General features: G+C 53.8%; 4 protein-coding genes across 4 annotated transcripts; all 4 read right to left on the bottom strand.

The window, feature by feature from the left end:
• Nucleotides 1–47: 47 nt before the first annotated feature.
• BBK36DRAFT_1132060 (hypothetical protein) lies at nt 48–2154 on the bottom strand. Its single transcript, XM_024892020.1, has 4 exons — nt 2093–2154; nt 1848–1893; nt 502–1520; nt 48–442 (listed from the first exon to the last, which is right to left on the bottom strand). The coding sequence occupies exons 2-4, from the start codon at nt 1878–1880 to the stop codon at nt 358–360; spliced, it is 1137 nt and encodes a 378-aa protein (XP_024750180.1). The 5' UTR covers nt 1881–1893; nt 2093–2154; the 3' UTR covers nt 48–357.
• Nucleotides 2155–2839: 685 nt separating this feature from the next.
• BBK36DRAFT_1117155 (serine/threonine protein kinase, STE family, PAK/STE20-related) lies at nt 2840–5250 on the bottom strand (the record flags this gene model as incomplete). The annotated part of the gene is made up of 4 exons (XM_024890322.1): nt 2840–4590; nt 4662–4968; nt 5061–5098; nt 5169–5250. The coding sequence occupies 4 exons, from the start codon at nt 5248–5250 to the stop codon at nt 2840–2842; spliced, it is 2178 nt and encodes a 725-aa protein (XP_024750179.1).
• A 1463-nt stretch (nt 5251–6713) lies between these two features.
• Nucleotides 6714–8342, bottom strand: BBK36DRAFT_1158810 (hypothetical protein; the record flags this gene model as incomplete). The annotated part of the gene is made up of 2 exons (XM_024894145.1): nt 6714–7747; nt 7805–8342. The coding sequence occupies 2 exons, from the start codon at nt 8340–8342 to the stop codon at nt 6714–6716; spliced, it is 1572 nt and encodes a 523-aa protein (XP_024750178.1).
• A 2201-nt stretch (nt 8343–10543) lies between these two features.
• Nucleotides 10544–16151, bottom strand: BBK36DRAFT_1158809 (ARM repeat-containing protein; the record flags this gene model as incomplete). Its single annotated transcript, XM_024894144.1, has 3 exons — nt 10544–15818; nt 15880–15926; nt 15984–16151. The coding sequence occupies 3 exons, from the start codon at nt 16149–16151 to the stop codon at nt 10544–10546; spliced, it is 5490 nt and encodes a 1829-aa protein (XP_024750177.1).
• Between the last annotated feature and the right edge of the window lie 1097 nt (nt 16152–17248).

The following is a 17248-nucleotide window of genomic DNA, read 5'->3' as shown; positions in this document are numbered from 1 at the left end:
CGAGAGCACTTCAAATACAGAAAGATTCTATGTATTCAGACTCCGTACGCTCATGTTAAACATAGGTTACACACTCCTCCCTTTTCGATCTCCCCTCTTCCACTCTCAGTAAGGTCAAGTCCCCTCCGTACCAATTTTTTTCTTCTCTTTGCCCCTTGGATTTTTTGCGTAAGTCAGCGGCGTCGCTGCGCATCAGCCTCGGCTTCTAAGGTTTGAGGTATCATGTTGTTCCCAAACACGCCCCGGCGGAAATGTGGGAGAAAGAAGGGTGTGGTCGTGTTTGGGGTTAAGAAAGGTTTTCCAAGTCAGGCTTGCCTTGTATCTGGGCAAAGTCTGCTTGTTTGCGGGTTTGGGTGCTTAGATGGTCTCCATCTTGTCGAGGATGGCCTTGGTGAACTCGTGGGTGGTGGACACGCCGCCCATGTCGCGAGTGCGAACCTTGCTATAGAAGTTGTCAGTCAAACATCCCTTTTGGTAGACACAAAGTAAAAGGCAGCTTACCCCTCGGCAATGACGCCGTAGACAGCCTTGGAGATGCGGTTAGCATGGTCGTCAAGGCCCAGGTGCCTCAGGAGCATGCTGCCGCTGAGGATCATGGCCGTGGGGTTGGCCTGGTCCTTGCCCTTGATGTCGAGGCCGACGTGACGGCAGCCGGGCTCGAAGACGGCAATCTCGCGGCCCATGTTGCAGCCGGGGACGATGCCGGGGCCACCAACCAGGGCGGCGCCAATGTTGGACAGGATGCCGCCGTACAGGTTGGGCATGACCATGACGTCAAACTGCTGGGGGCGCGAGACGGCCTGCATGGAGGCGTTGTCGACAATCATGTCGTTGACCTCGAGGGTCGGGTACTCCTTGGCGGTCTGGTGGAAGGTGCTGCGGAAGAGGCCGTCGGCCAGCTTCATGATGTTGGCCTTGTGGATGCAGGTGACCTTCTTGCGGCCGTTGGCGAGGGCGAAGGCGAAGGCGAACTTTGCGATGCGCTCCGACTTGGCGCGGGTGATGATCTTGAGCGACTCGACGACGCCGGGCACGCTCTGGTGCTCGAGGCCCGAGTACTCGCCCTCGGTGTTCTCGCGGATGATGCACAGGTCGACGTCCTTGTGGCGCGTCTCGTAGCCGGGGATGTTCTTGATGAGCGAGATGCTGGCGTAGATGTCGAGCTCCTGGCGCATGGCCACGTTGAAGCTCTGGTGGCCGGACCGGCTGACGGGCGTGTGCAGGATGCCCTTGAGGCCCAGCTTGTTGCGCTTGAGCGAGGCGACGCTCTCGCGGAAGGCCTCCTCGGTGCGCAGCGCGCTCTCCTCCACGCCCGACACCTCAATCTGCTCCCACTCGACGGGCACGTTGTCGGCCTTGAAGATGGTCTTGACCGACTCGGCCACCTCGCCTCCGATGCCGTCTCCGGGGATCAGCGTGACGGTGTACTTGCCGCCGAACTTGGCCGGCTTGAAGATGTCGGACTGGACGGTGGCGAAGGACCGGGTGAGCTGCTGGGGCTGGGCAGCAGCACGGAGGACCTGCGAGTACGGCACGTCAGTCACTCTCTTCGGCATCCCTCATCATGATCCGTCCCTCTGGATCGTAACCCCTCGTCTTCGTCGTCGTCTCCCATCTTCTTGTCCAAACATCGTCTCCAATCGCTCTCAAGACGAGCCAAGAAAAAAATCTCGCGGGCGACAACCTCGGCTCAGCACGAGCCCCTCCACCTTCTTTTGCCCTGCATCCAACGACGTAACCACTCCGCCGCCTCAACTCCCCCAAATCCAACAAACGCCCGATTCCAATCCCAATTCCATCCTCATCATCACCATCGAGAGCCAAGCAAAGCCAGAGTGGCAACATACCTGAGCGGTCCTAAGAGAGCTTCGTGACAGCATCTTGAACAAGGGGAGAACGCCTTAGCTCGTAGGTAAGAATCGTAGGGGTATCAGGCAACACCAGAGAAACCTCGAGTGCCCAAACACAGAGAGGGAATAGAAATAGAATAGTACAAGGAGAAAGAGAGAGGAGAGTTTGTCCAGTAGACAGAAAAGGGAAGAAAGGAAGAAGGAGTTCCGGAATCGAGTGTCAAAAAAAAAAAAGTCCCAAATTATTACCGCACTTCTCCAAAAAGTGCAGTGTCGTCTCTGCGCCAATCCCATTAAGCCGAGCACTTTTCCACTGCTATTCACTCGGCCTGCGCCGGCGCCGCCGCCTCCAAAAACCGCACTTTGGTTTTTTTCCTTGGCCTTGGAGAAACTCCCTGCCGCCCCGGTTTTTACGTCCAGATGTCGGAACAAAGTGCGGAATGCGACGTCTCTCCGAGCGCAGCTCCGGGCTTTGGGCCTTGGCCTGCTTGGGACTAGTCAACGTGCTTATCCATCTCTTATCGTGACATAAACCGAGGTAATGACATCGATGATAGTTGTATATCGCCGTACAGCTTCATTTATTACAACTCCCGTCTTTCCAGTGTCATGTAAGTGTCATTGAGTCATTCATTCCTGTCAAAAGCTATCAAATTCTAATGCTACTCCATCCTCCCGATACCGCAAAGCAGATAGTACATCAAGCGCGTCTCACAATGGAAGTCATTCCAGCTTGTTCTCGTTCCTCCGTACCCAAATCGCTCTTACAACGCATCGCATCGTCCGCTCGTCTCCAACGTCCCCCAAATCGCTGGACTCGTCTGTTGTCTTACACATGGCTTCGTCATGGCTGATCGTTCTTTTCTTTTCCCTGTCGTCGGTTCTCTTTCATTGTAACAAACTTACCTTGATTCCCATTTCCCAAAATACAAAAGCGCAGGTCATTAATTCATCGTCATAACATCAATCCATCCCCCCCATTATGCTCATTAAGCCTCCTCCTCGTCCAGCGGCTCGACACGAACTAAAATCTCCTCCAAGAGGCCCTCCAAAAAGTTGCCCACTTCTCTTCCCATCCCGACGGGCTCTGCCTTGTCATGGTAGTCGATTTCCTTGCAAACATGCGCCAGCTTATAGACAAGTTTGCGGACTTTCTCATGCGCGGCCTCGGCTCGCTGCTGCTTCGAAGACATTGACGAACCGCTCGGCACAGGCTTGTACACATGCTGTAGCCGAATCTGCCGTCGCTTGAGCGCCTCTTCCAGTGCAGGAAAGATGACATCGTTGAGAGCATCGAGCTCCCCGTTGGGATTCGCAGCCGGAGGCGAGGGAAAGGTTTCCATCGCTGCTGGTGAATGGCCCAGTGACCGTAACGAAGACGACGATGCGTTTGGCGCAGGCACGGGTGCAGAAGGAGGAGCAGGCGGAGGAGCAGTGACAGTGACGGGCGGCGCTGCCGATGTGGGCGTGGCCGGCACTCGAGCCACGGGGGGGAGCGGCACAACAGGGGCCACCGTTCGCTGCACGGTTGTCTGTGGTTGCGATGCTGGCTTCGGAGAAGGTCCTCTGTAAGGTGGGATTTCAGCCAGGTCATACCGCGGTTCCTTGGAGTTCGTTGAACGCTGCGACACACCGTGAGCCGGCGGCAGCGGTTTCTCGAAACCAGGAGGTATCGAAATATTCCTGTGCGCAGGGGCTGCGGGCGGAGGCGGTGAGGGCGTAGGGACAGGATCGGGTAGATCTATGTTCAAGTTCAGAATTCCCATGTCGCGCTGCAGATGAGCTTGCAGCTCCCGATCGTAGTCAGGGGAGGGGGGCTCTTGCGACAAGGCCGGTACTGTCACGATCTTGGAAGCTCTAGGCGTCGTTTCGTGCACCTCCCAGCTTGTCTTCCTGATCACCACGGGGCTAGGGGGCGGGGGACCCCTCGGTGTAAAGCCGCGCTGTGGTTGTGTTGGTGTTGGCACGTTCTTGCGTTGCGGGCTCGATTGTCGCGATGTTCCCGCGCTGGACGAGTTCGTTGCCTTGAGAGTATCGCTCGGCTGCAGAGCATGCTTCGTCGGGCTGGACGGCTCCCGCCTCCTCTCGCCGTAATCGTCCGAAGTCCGCGCCGCCCTCGTGTTCGTAGCACTCGCGCCCAGCGGGTTGAGCATCGGTGGCCGGTTCACCAGGTTGCCGCGGTCATTGACGAGCCTCACGGTACCAAAATCCCACATGTCTTCGTTGACTCGCGTCCTCTGCGGCGGCACGCTGTCGTGGGTTTCCCACGTTTCTTCCTCGTCCGTCTTGTGCGTGGCCGCCCATCTGCTATGCCGCTCTATCAGCTCGGTGAGATATGTCGTCTTCTTTGCCTTCCGGATAAAGGGGTGTCGCAAAAGGTCTCGAGCGGTAGGTCGCTCCTTGGGATCCCGCTGCAGACACAGTTCGACAAAATCCTTGAAGGCTTTGGTAAAGTTGCCCTCCAGCCTCGGGGGCGGGTTTTTAGGGATGAGAAAGAGAACCTTCATCGGGTGGATGTCGGCATAAGGGGGCTCCCCGTTGGCCAGCTCGAGGGCGGTAATACCGAGGGACCAAATATCAGCCTTGTGATCATATCCAGATTGTTTAATGACCTCGGGTGCCATCCAGAAGGGAGTCCCGACGAATGTGTTCTTCTTCGTCATGGTGGCCGAGAGCTGGCCCGACACGCCAAAATCGGCCAGCTTGACCTGGCCATTGGCTCCCAAAAGGACATTGGCCGCTAGCAGATGGCATCAGCATACACACAACTCGATTCGCAACATCCCATGCAAAGACCTCAAGACTCCTCACCTTTGATGTCTCGATGCAGCTTCTTGTCCGTGTGCAGATAGTCCAGACCCATCAGCAACTCCCTTATGATGATTGCAATGTAGTCCTCGCCCATGATGCCCGGTTTCATGAGGTCGGCGCAGCTCCCTCCGGCGCAAAACTCCATGACGATCCATAGCTCGGCGCCCTTTGCATAGGATCCGTAGTACTTCGTCACGTAGGGAGACTGCAGCTCGGACAGGATGGCGATTTCCTGGATGATGTCCTCGACCTCGTCCTCGGCATTCTCGACGTCGATGATTTTGATGGCGACAGAGCGCCCGCTTCGCTTGTCGACCCTAGCAGACGCAGAAGCAGTCAAATGTCAGCAATAAGCCTGCCATGAAAAAGGAGACGAAACGCATCCGCCCCATAGGTCACGACATACCCCTTGAACACCTTGCCGAAGCTACCACCGCCTGCCATCGCCAACAGCATTAGAAAACCGCCCAGAGCCCGCGACACCAGCCAGACACCAGCACTACTAACCAATGCAGTACTCCTTCGTGTACAGAAGCTCCGGATCTATAGGGCCATTGGGCTCTTCCGCATGCCGATGCGGTTCCGCCATTGCTCGCTCGCTTTTTGCGTCCGCGCTTCTCCTTCTCCCTTCTTTCTCTTTTAACGGAGCCCTCCGTCACCGAGGATGCGGGAATGCGAACAGCGATATGGGGGGGGGGGGGGGGGGGGTTGAGAGACCGGCTACGTGCTTCCCGTCCGAGGTGCACGCTTTCGTCTCGTTCGTCGTCGTCGTCGTCGTTCGCAAGTCATAAAGCGATGCACCGTCGTCTCGCAGCAAAGAATGCCAAGTGTTCGTTTTCCGCTTGTTTTTGTTTTCCGTCAAAAGACAAGAGACAAAAGGACGGCCAAGGGATAACGGAGGGAAAAAAGACACAAAAGGCATGTGCCAAAACATTCAAAGGTCGGCAAATCCGCACCGCATGGATGCATCGGGGCCAGAGAGAGGTGACGAGCGGCGGTACCTGGGATTGGCGCACGGCCAGCTGCTGAGCTGCGGTTTAGCGGGCGGTGAACCCCACTATCGGCCGCTATGGTGCCTGCGCCAGTGCCCTTGTAGCGCCTGGAACTGTTTCCGCCGCCAGCTTCCCGGTTCGATTCTTTGGTTGGGTCCCTCGTCGCACCTGGCAACGCAAGTAAAGAGAGCGCTATGATAAGCCACACGCGATGTTGAATCAGCAGCGACGACGTCACTTGCTTGTTTCTATGATGATCAGTTGATCTCTGGGACCAGAGAGACTGTTCTCTAGCCTGTGATTTCATCATTTGTCAGTTTCTTTCTCTCTTTGCGCAAAGGGACGCCAGTTCCAGCAAGCATCTATGTAAACAAATGCACCCAGCCATCCAATCTATTGTTTACTCTCTTTGCGCCGCCATTGTCGAGGGGTTTTGCGGGGCAACGCCCGACCGAAATCAGGGGTCAAATAAACACCAACTGGACGAGGACGTGCACTACATACATCAAATTCAACCCCTCTCAGCCTTCTTCAGCCTCGCGCTGCTACTTCACAGTACAAAGAGGCTTCCAAGAAGCATCACCCCCTGTAAAAGACGCACCAGTTTCCGTTGAGCTGCTGCTCTCCTCATACAGCGCGTCAAAGCAACTTGTATTGTCTACCTGCCGATACTATCACAAGCCGCGCCCACTGTCGCCTTCAAGGCGTAGAAAGAAATGAAACGAGATAGAAGAAACCAGCCGTAGCCGCTGTGGGATCGTCAGACGGCCGCCCAAATGTCGGAACCGAGCACACAGCAGCCCTTACTTGGCACAGAGTGCCTCGCCCTTACTGGCAGTGATCTCTTCCAATACCGGCAGCAAATGAACCAAAGCCAATCGTCAAAGAACCGGTTCGCCCGTGTCGGGTAATTCATTCCGACGCTGTCTATCAAATAGACGCCCTCGTCGTCACCTTGGCTGCGCCCAACGGGCGTTTGACAAGAGACATCGTCGCGTCGGGTGTCGTCAGTCGTAAAGAAGCGAGAAGAAACAAAGAGAGAAGAGGAGCCCAAAGCCCATCACTCGTCTGTGATAAACTCAATCATGACGGTTCCTTGCTTCAAGCCAGCCTCCTCAATGGTGGAGTCCAGCAACTCGATCAAGTCCTGGCCCTGGGGCATCGTCTTGAGCTCAAACGGGACATCTGCCTTGCCCTCCAACGGCTCCGCTTTGAGCCACTCGTATATCCTCCGGACCGGGTCCCGCAGGGAGAACCGTCGGATAATGCGCCCGTCTGGGTGTCGGAACTGGATGCGCGTTGTCGCAGCAGGATCATTGGCAGGCTCGGTGTGAGGATTCGTGCTCGAGATCTGGGCAAACGGGCTCTGCGCCTCCTCCTGACCTCCCGATCGCTGAGGTTCCTTGGTCAGCGCATCCGGATCATGGACACTGGGTGTCGATCCCGCCCCCGAGCCACTGGCTTCAGCCCCAGCCAGACTGTTCTTGAGCGCCATCTCCAGCATTTCCTCCTCCGTCATGCGATCCACATCAATGACTTGAGGCTTCCGCGCCGCAGTTCTGGCAACAGGGTTCTTGCTGTTTGCAGCGAGGCTGTATCTGTCAAGGAATTCCGCCACCTCAGCGTGGAACTCGGTGGCACTGGGGAAGGGCCTGCCACTCCACACTTTGACCTGCTCGCCCGTTCGAGGATCGACAATGGAGACGTGGGGGTAGTTGTCTGGGTTCTCGTGCCCCTGGTTGGGGAAATAGAATGTCAGGTACTCTTCTGCTTCGGGATAGTCTTTATCCAGCTGCATAAAGATGAAGTTTTCCTTAACCAACTCGGAAACGGCTTGATCTTTCCAAATGTCCCGGTTAAGCATCTGGCAGTTGAAGTCGCTCATATCTTGCAGGTTGACCATGATCCACTTCTTGTCTTCCTTGCCCAGCGCGCGAGCTTCGTCCCACGTGAGCCGAGATATGAGATCGTAGGGCGGTCGGAACAGATCCTCCAGGCGCCTAGCATGAGCAGATGTTCCGTTTGCAGACGAGGACTCAGCTCGGTTCGTGTCGTCTCCCCATATCCGATGACCAAAGGGGCCTCTGTTGGGTGCTTTAAGACGTCAATTTTTTCCCTTTCTGAAATCTCCTGGGTTAGGTGTGTACTTACGAGGCATCGGGCGTCTCCTCCTGAGTTGCTCCAGAATAGCAGAGCTGTCGTCTTCTCCCCAGGATGGGTCTGGCGCAACAAGCGTCTCCGTTGTCCGTGCAATGGGCGCTCTCACATCACCACCAGAGGGTCCCGACTCCTGATACATCTCCTCCTGAAGCCGCTTCGCCATGGCGGCATCTTCTTCCTCTTGAGCCAGCGCAGCGGCTTGGGCAACGGCAGCCCGCTCGTCGTCATCGTGATCTTCGAAATCGTTGTCGTCGTAGTCCATGTCTGCATCGCCGTCGTCATCGTCGCTAATGTGAATCACGCCACTCGCGTCTTCCCTGCCGATATTGACTCTCCGCGATGCGGAGCGAGACCTGGACGAGGAGGCAGTGGCAGCAGGGCGGGGCACGCCCTCGCCGACCAGGTCCGGGCTCTCAAAGAACAGCTCGATGGCCCGCTGGTTGTCGCCGCCTGTGAGCTCGAGGTAGCCGCGAGCGACATCGACACTCGCCCCAGTGATGGCGACGAAGTGGTGAATGTTCTCCTCCATGGCTGATGCAGGACTCGACGCCACAGCGCCCCCGGCTTTCTCGAACGGTGTGTTTGCACTGCGGAAGCAGCTAGCAGAAAGGCAGTATCTTGTTGCTCTCTACGATCAGGGCTGTCGATTCGTCGAGCCGTGCCGCGCCGTGATCGTGCCGCTTTATAGACTTGCTTTTGGATGGTTGATGTTGGAAGCGGGTGCGATTAGGTGCAGTTGAGCGGGATCTGAATCCGATAGCTGCAAAATGCCGGTCAGACACGCCTTAGCAGGTGGTGCCCCACACTCGCCGCCTAGCTCAGCCAGTGAAAGAGATGCAGTAATAAATGAGCTGTGAAAAGGGCAGTTGTGCCGAAGCTGCCAAACGTCTCTGAAATGATGAAGAAGACTATGTGAATGTTTGGAATTGTGTAGAAAGAGAACGGTTACGGATGAAGTCATGAATCGCACTGCGTAAATCGAGGTCACTCAGTCGATGCTCAGGCACCGCGGGCATGACGCAACAGGAGCACCCCGCCAAGCGACTTTGCGCAGGTACCTTCCTGCTGCTGTCTTGCGCACGGGTACCTGAAGATACTTTTGACGGTGTACTCCTGCAACGGTGACGGGTGACAGTTGACCGAACATCGGAACAACCAATTCGCCGGATGCATCTTCGTGCTTTTCGAGAGCAACTTACCCTGCAACAGACGATGAGAAAATGGGGCATTTTTCTTGGTCGTGCACTGAAGGGCATCCAGCTGGTGGTGATGAGTGAAGTTTTCCAGTATATCGAGCTCTCGCGGCTGTTATTCAGTACTTACCACTTATGATTGCATCACCTCCCACCGGGCATCAGAGCCGTCTGAACTTAATGAAAACATGAGGCTGTTGGACGGAAATCAATAATAATCGTTGTATGTGTAAAAGAAATCCCTTGAGTAATAATAGAAGGTAAGGCGAAGTAGAGTAGGAGAGTAGATGAGGAAAGTAGAGCCAAGGTCTTGAGCATGTCCGCCTCTGGTGGTCCCTTTCTCCCTCTCTACACTAAGGTACGTTGCGACTCTGGGGACTGGACGTCACGGAGAAAGGGGCCACCCTGTTCGATGCTGAAAACCACTGGGAAAGCATGCGAGAATAATCACCTCCAACTAGAAAACATAAGAGGAACGTTGTCGTCGTTCGGCTCCAGCCGCTGCCTCCTAAATTCATACGCTTAGGCAAGTCGATGTCACCTTTCGACCTAGTTCTCATGCATTACCTGGCAATCTACAGAGTGAAACTATGATTTGTAACCCAGAGACAAGATACTGATCTCTCACGGATCAAACTTGCCCGGAAACAGTTCCCCCCAGATACCGGCTTCGGGGGATACCTTCCAGTTCCCGGATAGCAATGGGAACGGGCTTCCGGGTTCTCTCTTCAGATGGAACAAATCTTTCACGAGAACCCGCAACTGGCTTTCGTAAAAAAGCCTTGACCAATCCGCCAGTCTCTTCTTCACAACGAGCGATTGTCCAGAGAAAATTCAAATCAGGATATGGGGTCGGATCTTTATCAAACTCGCCATAAAACGAGAAAGGGGCCCCAGGAATACACAAAGCTCTTTTACAAGCCGCTTGGTACATTTCCCAGTACGAATGCCAAAGGTGTAGCCCTCTTATTCGTTCTCGAAAAGTTGCTCGTGGAGAGGAAGCCGTTCGGTCATCAGATTCAATCCAAATTGTCACGAAGATATTTATTCTTCGGGTTTCGGGTCGGTTCTCAAGTTCAACTGTGCTTGACTCGTTAGAATGTGGGTTACAGAATGATAGGAGCACGGGACCAGATACCTGAGTCCGGCATTCTTGTCATACCCAGCCAGAGTTGAATATTCTGGTCAAGTCCACAGTTGTGAAGAGAAAGTGGTATGAAGAAGAAGTAGGGCCGCGACTGTGAGAAATGTCCGTGCATACTACACCACTCTCGAGTGTCATGTGTAAGGAAACATCGACCTGGCTTCGAAACCACTCATTAAACCACAAAAATGGACGACTGCAACATTTATGTACCCCTGAGGATTTGAATTTCGTGCGTCTTCATTCGAGCTGGTATATACCATCAAATATTGACAGTTACTCAGTATATACCTATAATCCTTGATACATCGAAAAAAAACTTCCAAAGAGATCTTGTAGCAGCATTATATAGCCAGGAGCAAATATTTCCACATCATCCTTCCGTTTCATATCTTAACCACGCGCTTCCTGTAGCTCCGCCAACACTCGCTGCCAGGCCTTTTGAACCTCCGGAACTCGCTCTTCTTCCTTGGCCTTGACCACAGCAGCCTCGAACTCATCCAACGACACAGTAGACTTCCCAAAGACACCGCTGGTGTACGCTTTGAGAGTTGCAGAAACCGCATCCGCTCTCTTGAGCCTTTGGGACTCCACGCCAACTTCGGCCTTGTCAACGTCGAGGCTGCCAAGGTATGCCTGCAGGACACCGTCCTTATCTAGTGATGTCGATTCGGCCGGAGGCTCGGAGGTTGCAAGGTCATTCATGAGGTCAATGACTGCCTCGTACCAAACCTCTCGCTTGATGTAGCTGAATTTGGGGCTCGAGAGGAACGGTTCAAGAGATTTGATGACTTGGTTGGCGACCGCATAAGCTCGTCTATCCGACGAGCGGCTGTATCCGCGTGCCACGGCTTCCAATCCGTTCATTGCAGTCTTCGTCACAGTGACTTCTTTCGAGTCCACGTCCATCTTGTTGTCATCTTTGTGATCCTCCAAGTAGGGTGTCACAATGTCCACAATGTCTTGGAAAATGTCAAAGATGTCCATCGCTTTCGCGAATCTCCACAAGCAGCGGAAAGCGTGAACACGATAGTCGTCATTGTTCCGCTTCGCTTCGCGAATGGCAATCTTCTTCATCTGCGCTGCAATCTCAGAGTTGAATCTCCACAAGGATTGGCCCTTTTCGATGAATTCGGGGAATGCCTCCAACAGCTTTTCCTTCCCCGGGAACGTCTTGAGAGCGAGAGCCTTGTCAAATACAGGCCATATAGCCTTTAGATTAGCCTCTGCAATAGCTCCTGTGGCATCACTGGCACTGGCGACATCTGAGACCATGGCGGCGACGGTGAAGGCCCCGGTGTGTCGTAGAGCCCACTGGGTAGTAGCCAAGCAGCGCTCAACAAGATCGACAATCTCCGGCACGTAGCGAACGACTGTTCGATTGCTGCCAGCATGCTGATCCCATACCTCTTTGAAGACCTTGCTGGTGTATTCATCCACATCGTGAGAGCCAAGATATGCAAATGGCAACAAGATCGTCTCCTGGGTAGTAAAGTGATCAGGAGATACCTTGGCAAGGGAAACAATGACGTCTGAAACTTTCTGGCGACGGCTTTCTTCTTCAGATTGAAGGTAAAGCTTCAGCATCCGCTCTGAAAATCGTTGTTTGGCGCTGTCCGAGACAACTCTCATAATGTACGCAGCGGCGCGAGCATATGCTTGGCTGACTTCGTCGTTCTTGTCGAGCACTTGCTTGCCAAGTAATTCCAAAAACTGGGTAGAAACAGACTTGATCTCGTTCGTGTGACGAGTAAAGAGAGCCGTCAAGACTCTGCTGCAGCCGATCTTGGTGGGAAGACCAATCGCGGTCTTGATCGTTTCCTCAAGTCTCGGAGCCAACTCTGTCATGACATCCTCATCAACAAAGCGTAGGATGTTGTCTATAGCTTCCGATATGGGGGAGGCATTGACCATCCTGGACCGTAGCTTGTCAATTTGCTCTCGACTGTCTTCACCAACCTGCTGATAGTAGTAGTTGATACGATCAGGCTCGATGGTGCTGAGGAGACCGAGAAGCTTCGGCACCATCTCTGGGATAAACGGCTTCAGATGCTTTCCACCGTGGCGTGCAACCTTGATGATGGTGATGATTGCAAACACCTGCACCTCCTGGACCGAGCTCTCTGCGGCCTTGTCGGACAACAGAAAGGGGAGCGCCTCCTTCATCATGGCATTGGCCGATGCTTCATGAGTTCCCTCCTCCAGCTGCCTGGCGAGCGTATTGGAGAGGCTTCTGCAGAGCCGGAAAGCGGCTTCCCTGACGCTCCCCTTCACGTCATCAAAGACCTTGACTGCCTTGGCCCAAATCTCCCTGTAGTATTTCTCGTATCGTTGGAAGGGAACGCCGGTAAGAAGCTCAGAAATGGCAGCGCAGCTGGCTTCTCGCATTCTCCATTCTCGCCCATGTATGCTCTTGAGTAGCTCCTCCATGATGGCGTCAAAGTGGACGTCCATCACCGTCTTTTGATCCTTAACCAACGCCTTCCAAATCTCGTTCATCGATCGTTGGACGTTGGTATTAGGGTCGAAGCGATATCGGTAGAGCTTTGGGTATATCTTGGGGTCGACTTCGGCATCTGAGAGGATATTAGTGAGGCCAAAGCGTCCGAATGCTGATCTGGTCGACCATGTGGCTGCATTGGCCGCCAGAGCCATGAACTTGTAGACAAGCCGCTGGTCGCCGACTTCATTCGCGAGGCTGACAATGTCTTTATACGACGAGACCGAGCTGCCTTCGCCGGTTGGTAGTGCTCCCGGTTCGAATAGCTCCGTCTCCTCGTCTACCTTGAGCTGCGTGGTCGAGCCCGTAAATGCAGCCACGAGGTCTTTCACCAGGGCCGCCTTGAGCTGCTCATCTCCACGTTCATGAACCAGGTTGAGGCCACGCGAAGCAGTCTCTTGTACGAGTTCATCTCTGGAACTCAAAAGACGCATAAAGGCGGCTTGTGCCTGTCGGAGGCGAGAGTTGACTTCGTGGATGCCTGAACAGTACTGCACGATGCAGAAGAGCCATATGCCAGAAGCCTTCAGAAGAGACGGCTTGGTTGCTTTGCAATCCTCGAAGAGTTTGTCCAGGACACTTGTAAGCAGAAATGTGCGACATTTGCTCTGGAAGTCGCGTGTTCGAAACTCGACGTCCACCATGAGCTTCACGTAATTCGAGTCCCAGCGAGCAGTGGCAACAGTGATGGCATCACCGATAGTAAACTGAACCTCGACTCGCTTGTTTTCATGTAGAGCAAATAGCTCCTTCAGGATAGTGCCGACAGTGCCTTCAGACCATGAAGCCGGTGATTCCGGAAGCTCGGAATCTGGTATGCTTGCTGCCAACATTCCGAGAGCAACAATTGCCTTCTCGTTCCCTTTCTTGGCTTTCTCAGACAGCTTTTTGATGACATTGTCCAGAGAAGTGTCTCCCTCTTTTGGAGGAATGGCAAGCTTTGCCAGCCAGAGTTGGGTGAAAGCCTCGACAGCTGCGTCGAACAAGGACGGTGGAACATTGTCCTCGACGAGAATCTGGAGCGGATATTTCCACTCGGCGACAGATGCATGGTTGTATAGAACCGATCGAGAACAGAGATACCCATAGGCGACAACGGCTCCTTCGGCAGCATTGAGATCCGGTCCAACAGCGGTTGTACCCTTCTCAAACAAAGCGTTCAGAGTAGTACCAGCATTCTGGACCTCATCAACGTCCACGGCCGGATGGGCCCCCAAGATGCCCAGGGCTCTCGCAGCCAGCTGCCGTATCTCACTCTTGTTGGATTTGATAAGAGGCAGCAGCTTTGTGGCACTATTTTTGGCAAAATTTCCAACGACGACTCTCGGTGTCAAAGATGCGACGTCGACGAACGAGCGAAGACACTCCTCCGTTATGGGAACATCCTCGACAAAAGCGCCGAGAAGACATGCACTGAGGTAAATTTCGATGAAAGAGCTGTCGACGTATCGAAGGTAGTCTCGAATCTTCTCACGAGTCTTGATGTTGGTCTTGATTTGTGCGCTGAGTGCCTGCATCCAGTCTGGCTGAACTTTGAAGTCGTCGTCCAGCGCTGCGAGAAACATCATTTGCTTGCAGTATTGGATGACTAGAGCATAAGCTTGAATGTTACAGCTTCTGAAATTGTTGAAGATCTGATTCTTGGGCAGCGCTGTTGCTCCTGGTCCAGGCTCAGAATCGCCAGTTGGCGCAGGATTGATGGGTTGGGTGAAGTAATGCAAAACCATCATCCGCCAGTCCGGCATGACAATGGCGATCTCGCTGTGGGCAGAGTAAGTCCATGGATCCAGACCCTTTTGTCCCTGCTCAACCACGTCGCTTCGCTCGTTGAGACGACCGGCGACAGACAGGAAGTTGATCCATCGAGCATAGATGTTGTTGAATGGCAGACACTCATTGGCCCATTTGACAACCGCATGGCGGGTGCTCCGAACAGCAGGTGCCTTTTCAGCAAGGTACATGTATTTGAGAAGCATATTCCTCAGTTCAGGATCCTCATCGGCAATGTGCTGGGGGATATTTGCCGTTAAGCTCGAGAGGGCTCCGTCAATGTTGACCACGGCATCGTTAGTCGTATCTTCAGACAGAGATTGGAAGAGCCAGGCGGCGAGGGCTATCCGCTCTTTGTAGGGCATATCAGCAGATCGCGCAAGCATGCCGATGGTTTCGTAGCCTCTCGAGCGAAGCTGGAGCTCGTCATGGCTAACTTGCTGCACAGGAACCGGCCATCCTTGAGACTCGATGTAGCTCTGCATGCTCTTGATAAGATTTGGCCCGATCGAGAAGTCTTTGTTCGAAGGGCCGACTTGAGCGACCCATGACAGAAATTGAAAGAGGGCCCTGTGTAGCTTCGTCTTCTCCAAGGCGCTCGATGGCTTGGGGGCACTTGTTGAAGCTTCTTGCGTAAAGTCTGGCAGGAAGTCCAGTTTGACCACATTCATGATGCTCTCTGACATGCCCGTGGCAATGGCCGACTTGGAAAGCAGCGCGAGAATCCGCGTGCGATAGGCAGCAGGGAGTCGGGCGTGCGCTTCAAAGAGCCTCTTCACCAAGTCTTCCTCTTCTAGAGAGACCGAAGTCCTCTTGATAATCTCCTCCGCAAGAGATGCCACTCTGGTATCTGGGCTGGAGGAGGCGTATAACGCAGGAAGGAACTTTTCTTCATCGGTAAAGGCCGCGCTGGCGAGGAATGTGACGACCTTTGCTCTCAGCTGGGATATGTTTTGGAAGATTTTGTCAGATCCAGGACCTTCAACGGCGAAGAATCTCGCTTCTTCGTCAGAGAGAGTCGGGTTTGATTCAGCCAGTGTCCGGCCGGCAGTAGGAGGGCGTAGACGTAAAAAGACAGAGAGCTTGTTGGCAAGATACTGTGAGTCAGCCGCATCTTCCAGACCCATGGCAGCCCTGAAGCCTTCATCTTCTTTGCTTCCGCGTGAAGGTATGCGGACATCAAAGAGAAGTTGGAGGATGATGTTGAAAAAGGGGGCAGCCCTGGCTTGGCCTTCATCCTTGGAGCACCCTTTGAGTGCGATGGGAATCAGATCTCGTCTATCGTCTTCATCAAGCCGACTGAGACTGTGCTGGATAAATGGCAAATCCAGTTGCTTGACAACCCCAGAGTCGGTTGTTTTGTATTGTGTAAGTAATGCCTTTACGGGCAGGACGACACTATCTGATGTTAGTGTCATTGGCACTTGCTAAGCACGACAGCAAGGGAATGTGACTGTACCTTGGAGGCTGAATGAATGTCCGTAGTCGACCCAAGAGTTGTATGACCTAGGAAAGGTAAGCAACCGAGATCATCAAGCACAAGAATATCTGGAAGGGTGTTACCTTGACTCTGACGGCAGGGTTGCTGCTCTCTGCCTTGAGAATGATTGGAGCCAGATAGCGGCCCAAGAGGTCACACAACTTCACTTCATCGTTGGCAACGGCAAGAATCTTAAACTCGACGCTCTCGACGAGCTGCAGCTCTCGCTGCTCTGGAGTCAAGCTTGTCATGGCTGGAGATATCGGGGGTTTGTGGCCGAGCAGGGCCAGCAGGCGAGAGGAGGAGTGCAGGCGCTTAACGAAAGAAATAAACTCAAACAAGTGATATCACGGCTCTAGAAGAATGCAACAAACAACGTTTAAGTAATGCAGAGAGTGTGTGCAAGGTTGTGCGTGATGGAAGAGGGAGTGTGCAGGTGCAGAGGGAAGAGATGCGAGGAGGAGAGTTGAGAAACTGCTCGTGAGGCTGCCATCAGTGCATCACCTCAGGCCAGCACGGCCTGCGTAATTGCTCAAAGAAAACAATGACTAAGCAGGCAGCTGCTGTGAATCTGACCACGTGAGAGCAGCAGTAACAAAGAGAAGTAGCATCTGCCTGTGTCGAATTCCCGAGTTCTAGGAGAGGAGAAGAGATCCAGCTATGAATGGTCTTCTGCGGCGGATCTCTCGACATTTTCTACATAATGAGCTGGAAGCTGTAGTTGTCGCCGTCTAGCATGCTGCGAGATGCGCTGACACAAGCCACAGGCTGTTCCAGGGTTGCTGTTAGATCTGCCCGATCTCCCGAGCCAATCCTGTCGAGTTAGTGGCGTGCGGAGAAGTAGTACCTCCATTAAGGCGAGCAGCCCCAGGTACGACCAGCTGAAAGGACATAATTGGATCGTTTTCTCAAGAAAGAAGAGCATGGCAAAGTGTGCTGGTAACGTTCTGTTCAATGAGTAGGCTGACTGCCCCTGTTCTGGCCATGTTTCTTACTACGCCCTGCTACTGACTTTTACCCGCCTGGACACGACCGGGATACGCAATGCCTAAGTGGCAGCAATTTCGAAGAAACGAGGCAGCATCTTCACAGAGCACGGGACATCAAAACTTGTCGTTCCTCGAAACAATCAAGAGAAGGTCTGCCTCAAGTCTTCTGTAGAGATGTGTCGCATTTCGTCTTAGTGTTAGGCTACGACAGAGTGTTTCCTCAACTGCACAACGATAAAACCCTCAGATAATACCTACTGGTCCTTCGAGGTCCGATTCGGCGGCCTATGTCGGCGTCTTGTCGAGCCCCCCGGTTCCGACATGCAGACGGAACAATCGGGGGGCTAAAGTCGACGGAA

This window comes from Trichoderma citrinoviride, assembly GCF_003025115.1.
Source record: "Trichoderma citrinoviride strain TUCIM 6016 unplaced genomic scaffold BBK36scaffold_6, whole genome shotgun sequence".
Lineage (NCBI taxonomy): Eukaryota > Fungi > Ascomycota > Sordariomycetes > Hypocreales > Hypocreaceae > Trichoderma > Trichoderma citrinoviride.
The sequence above is the reverse complement of the archived record's forward strand: the minus strand, read 5'-3'. Positions and strand labels throughout refer to the sequence as shown.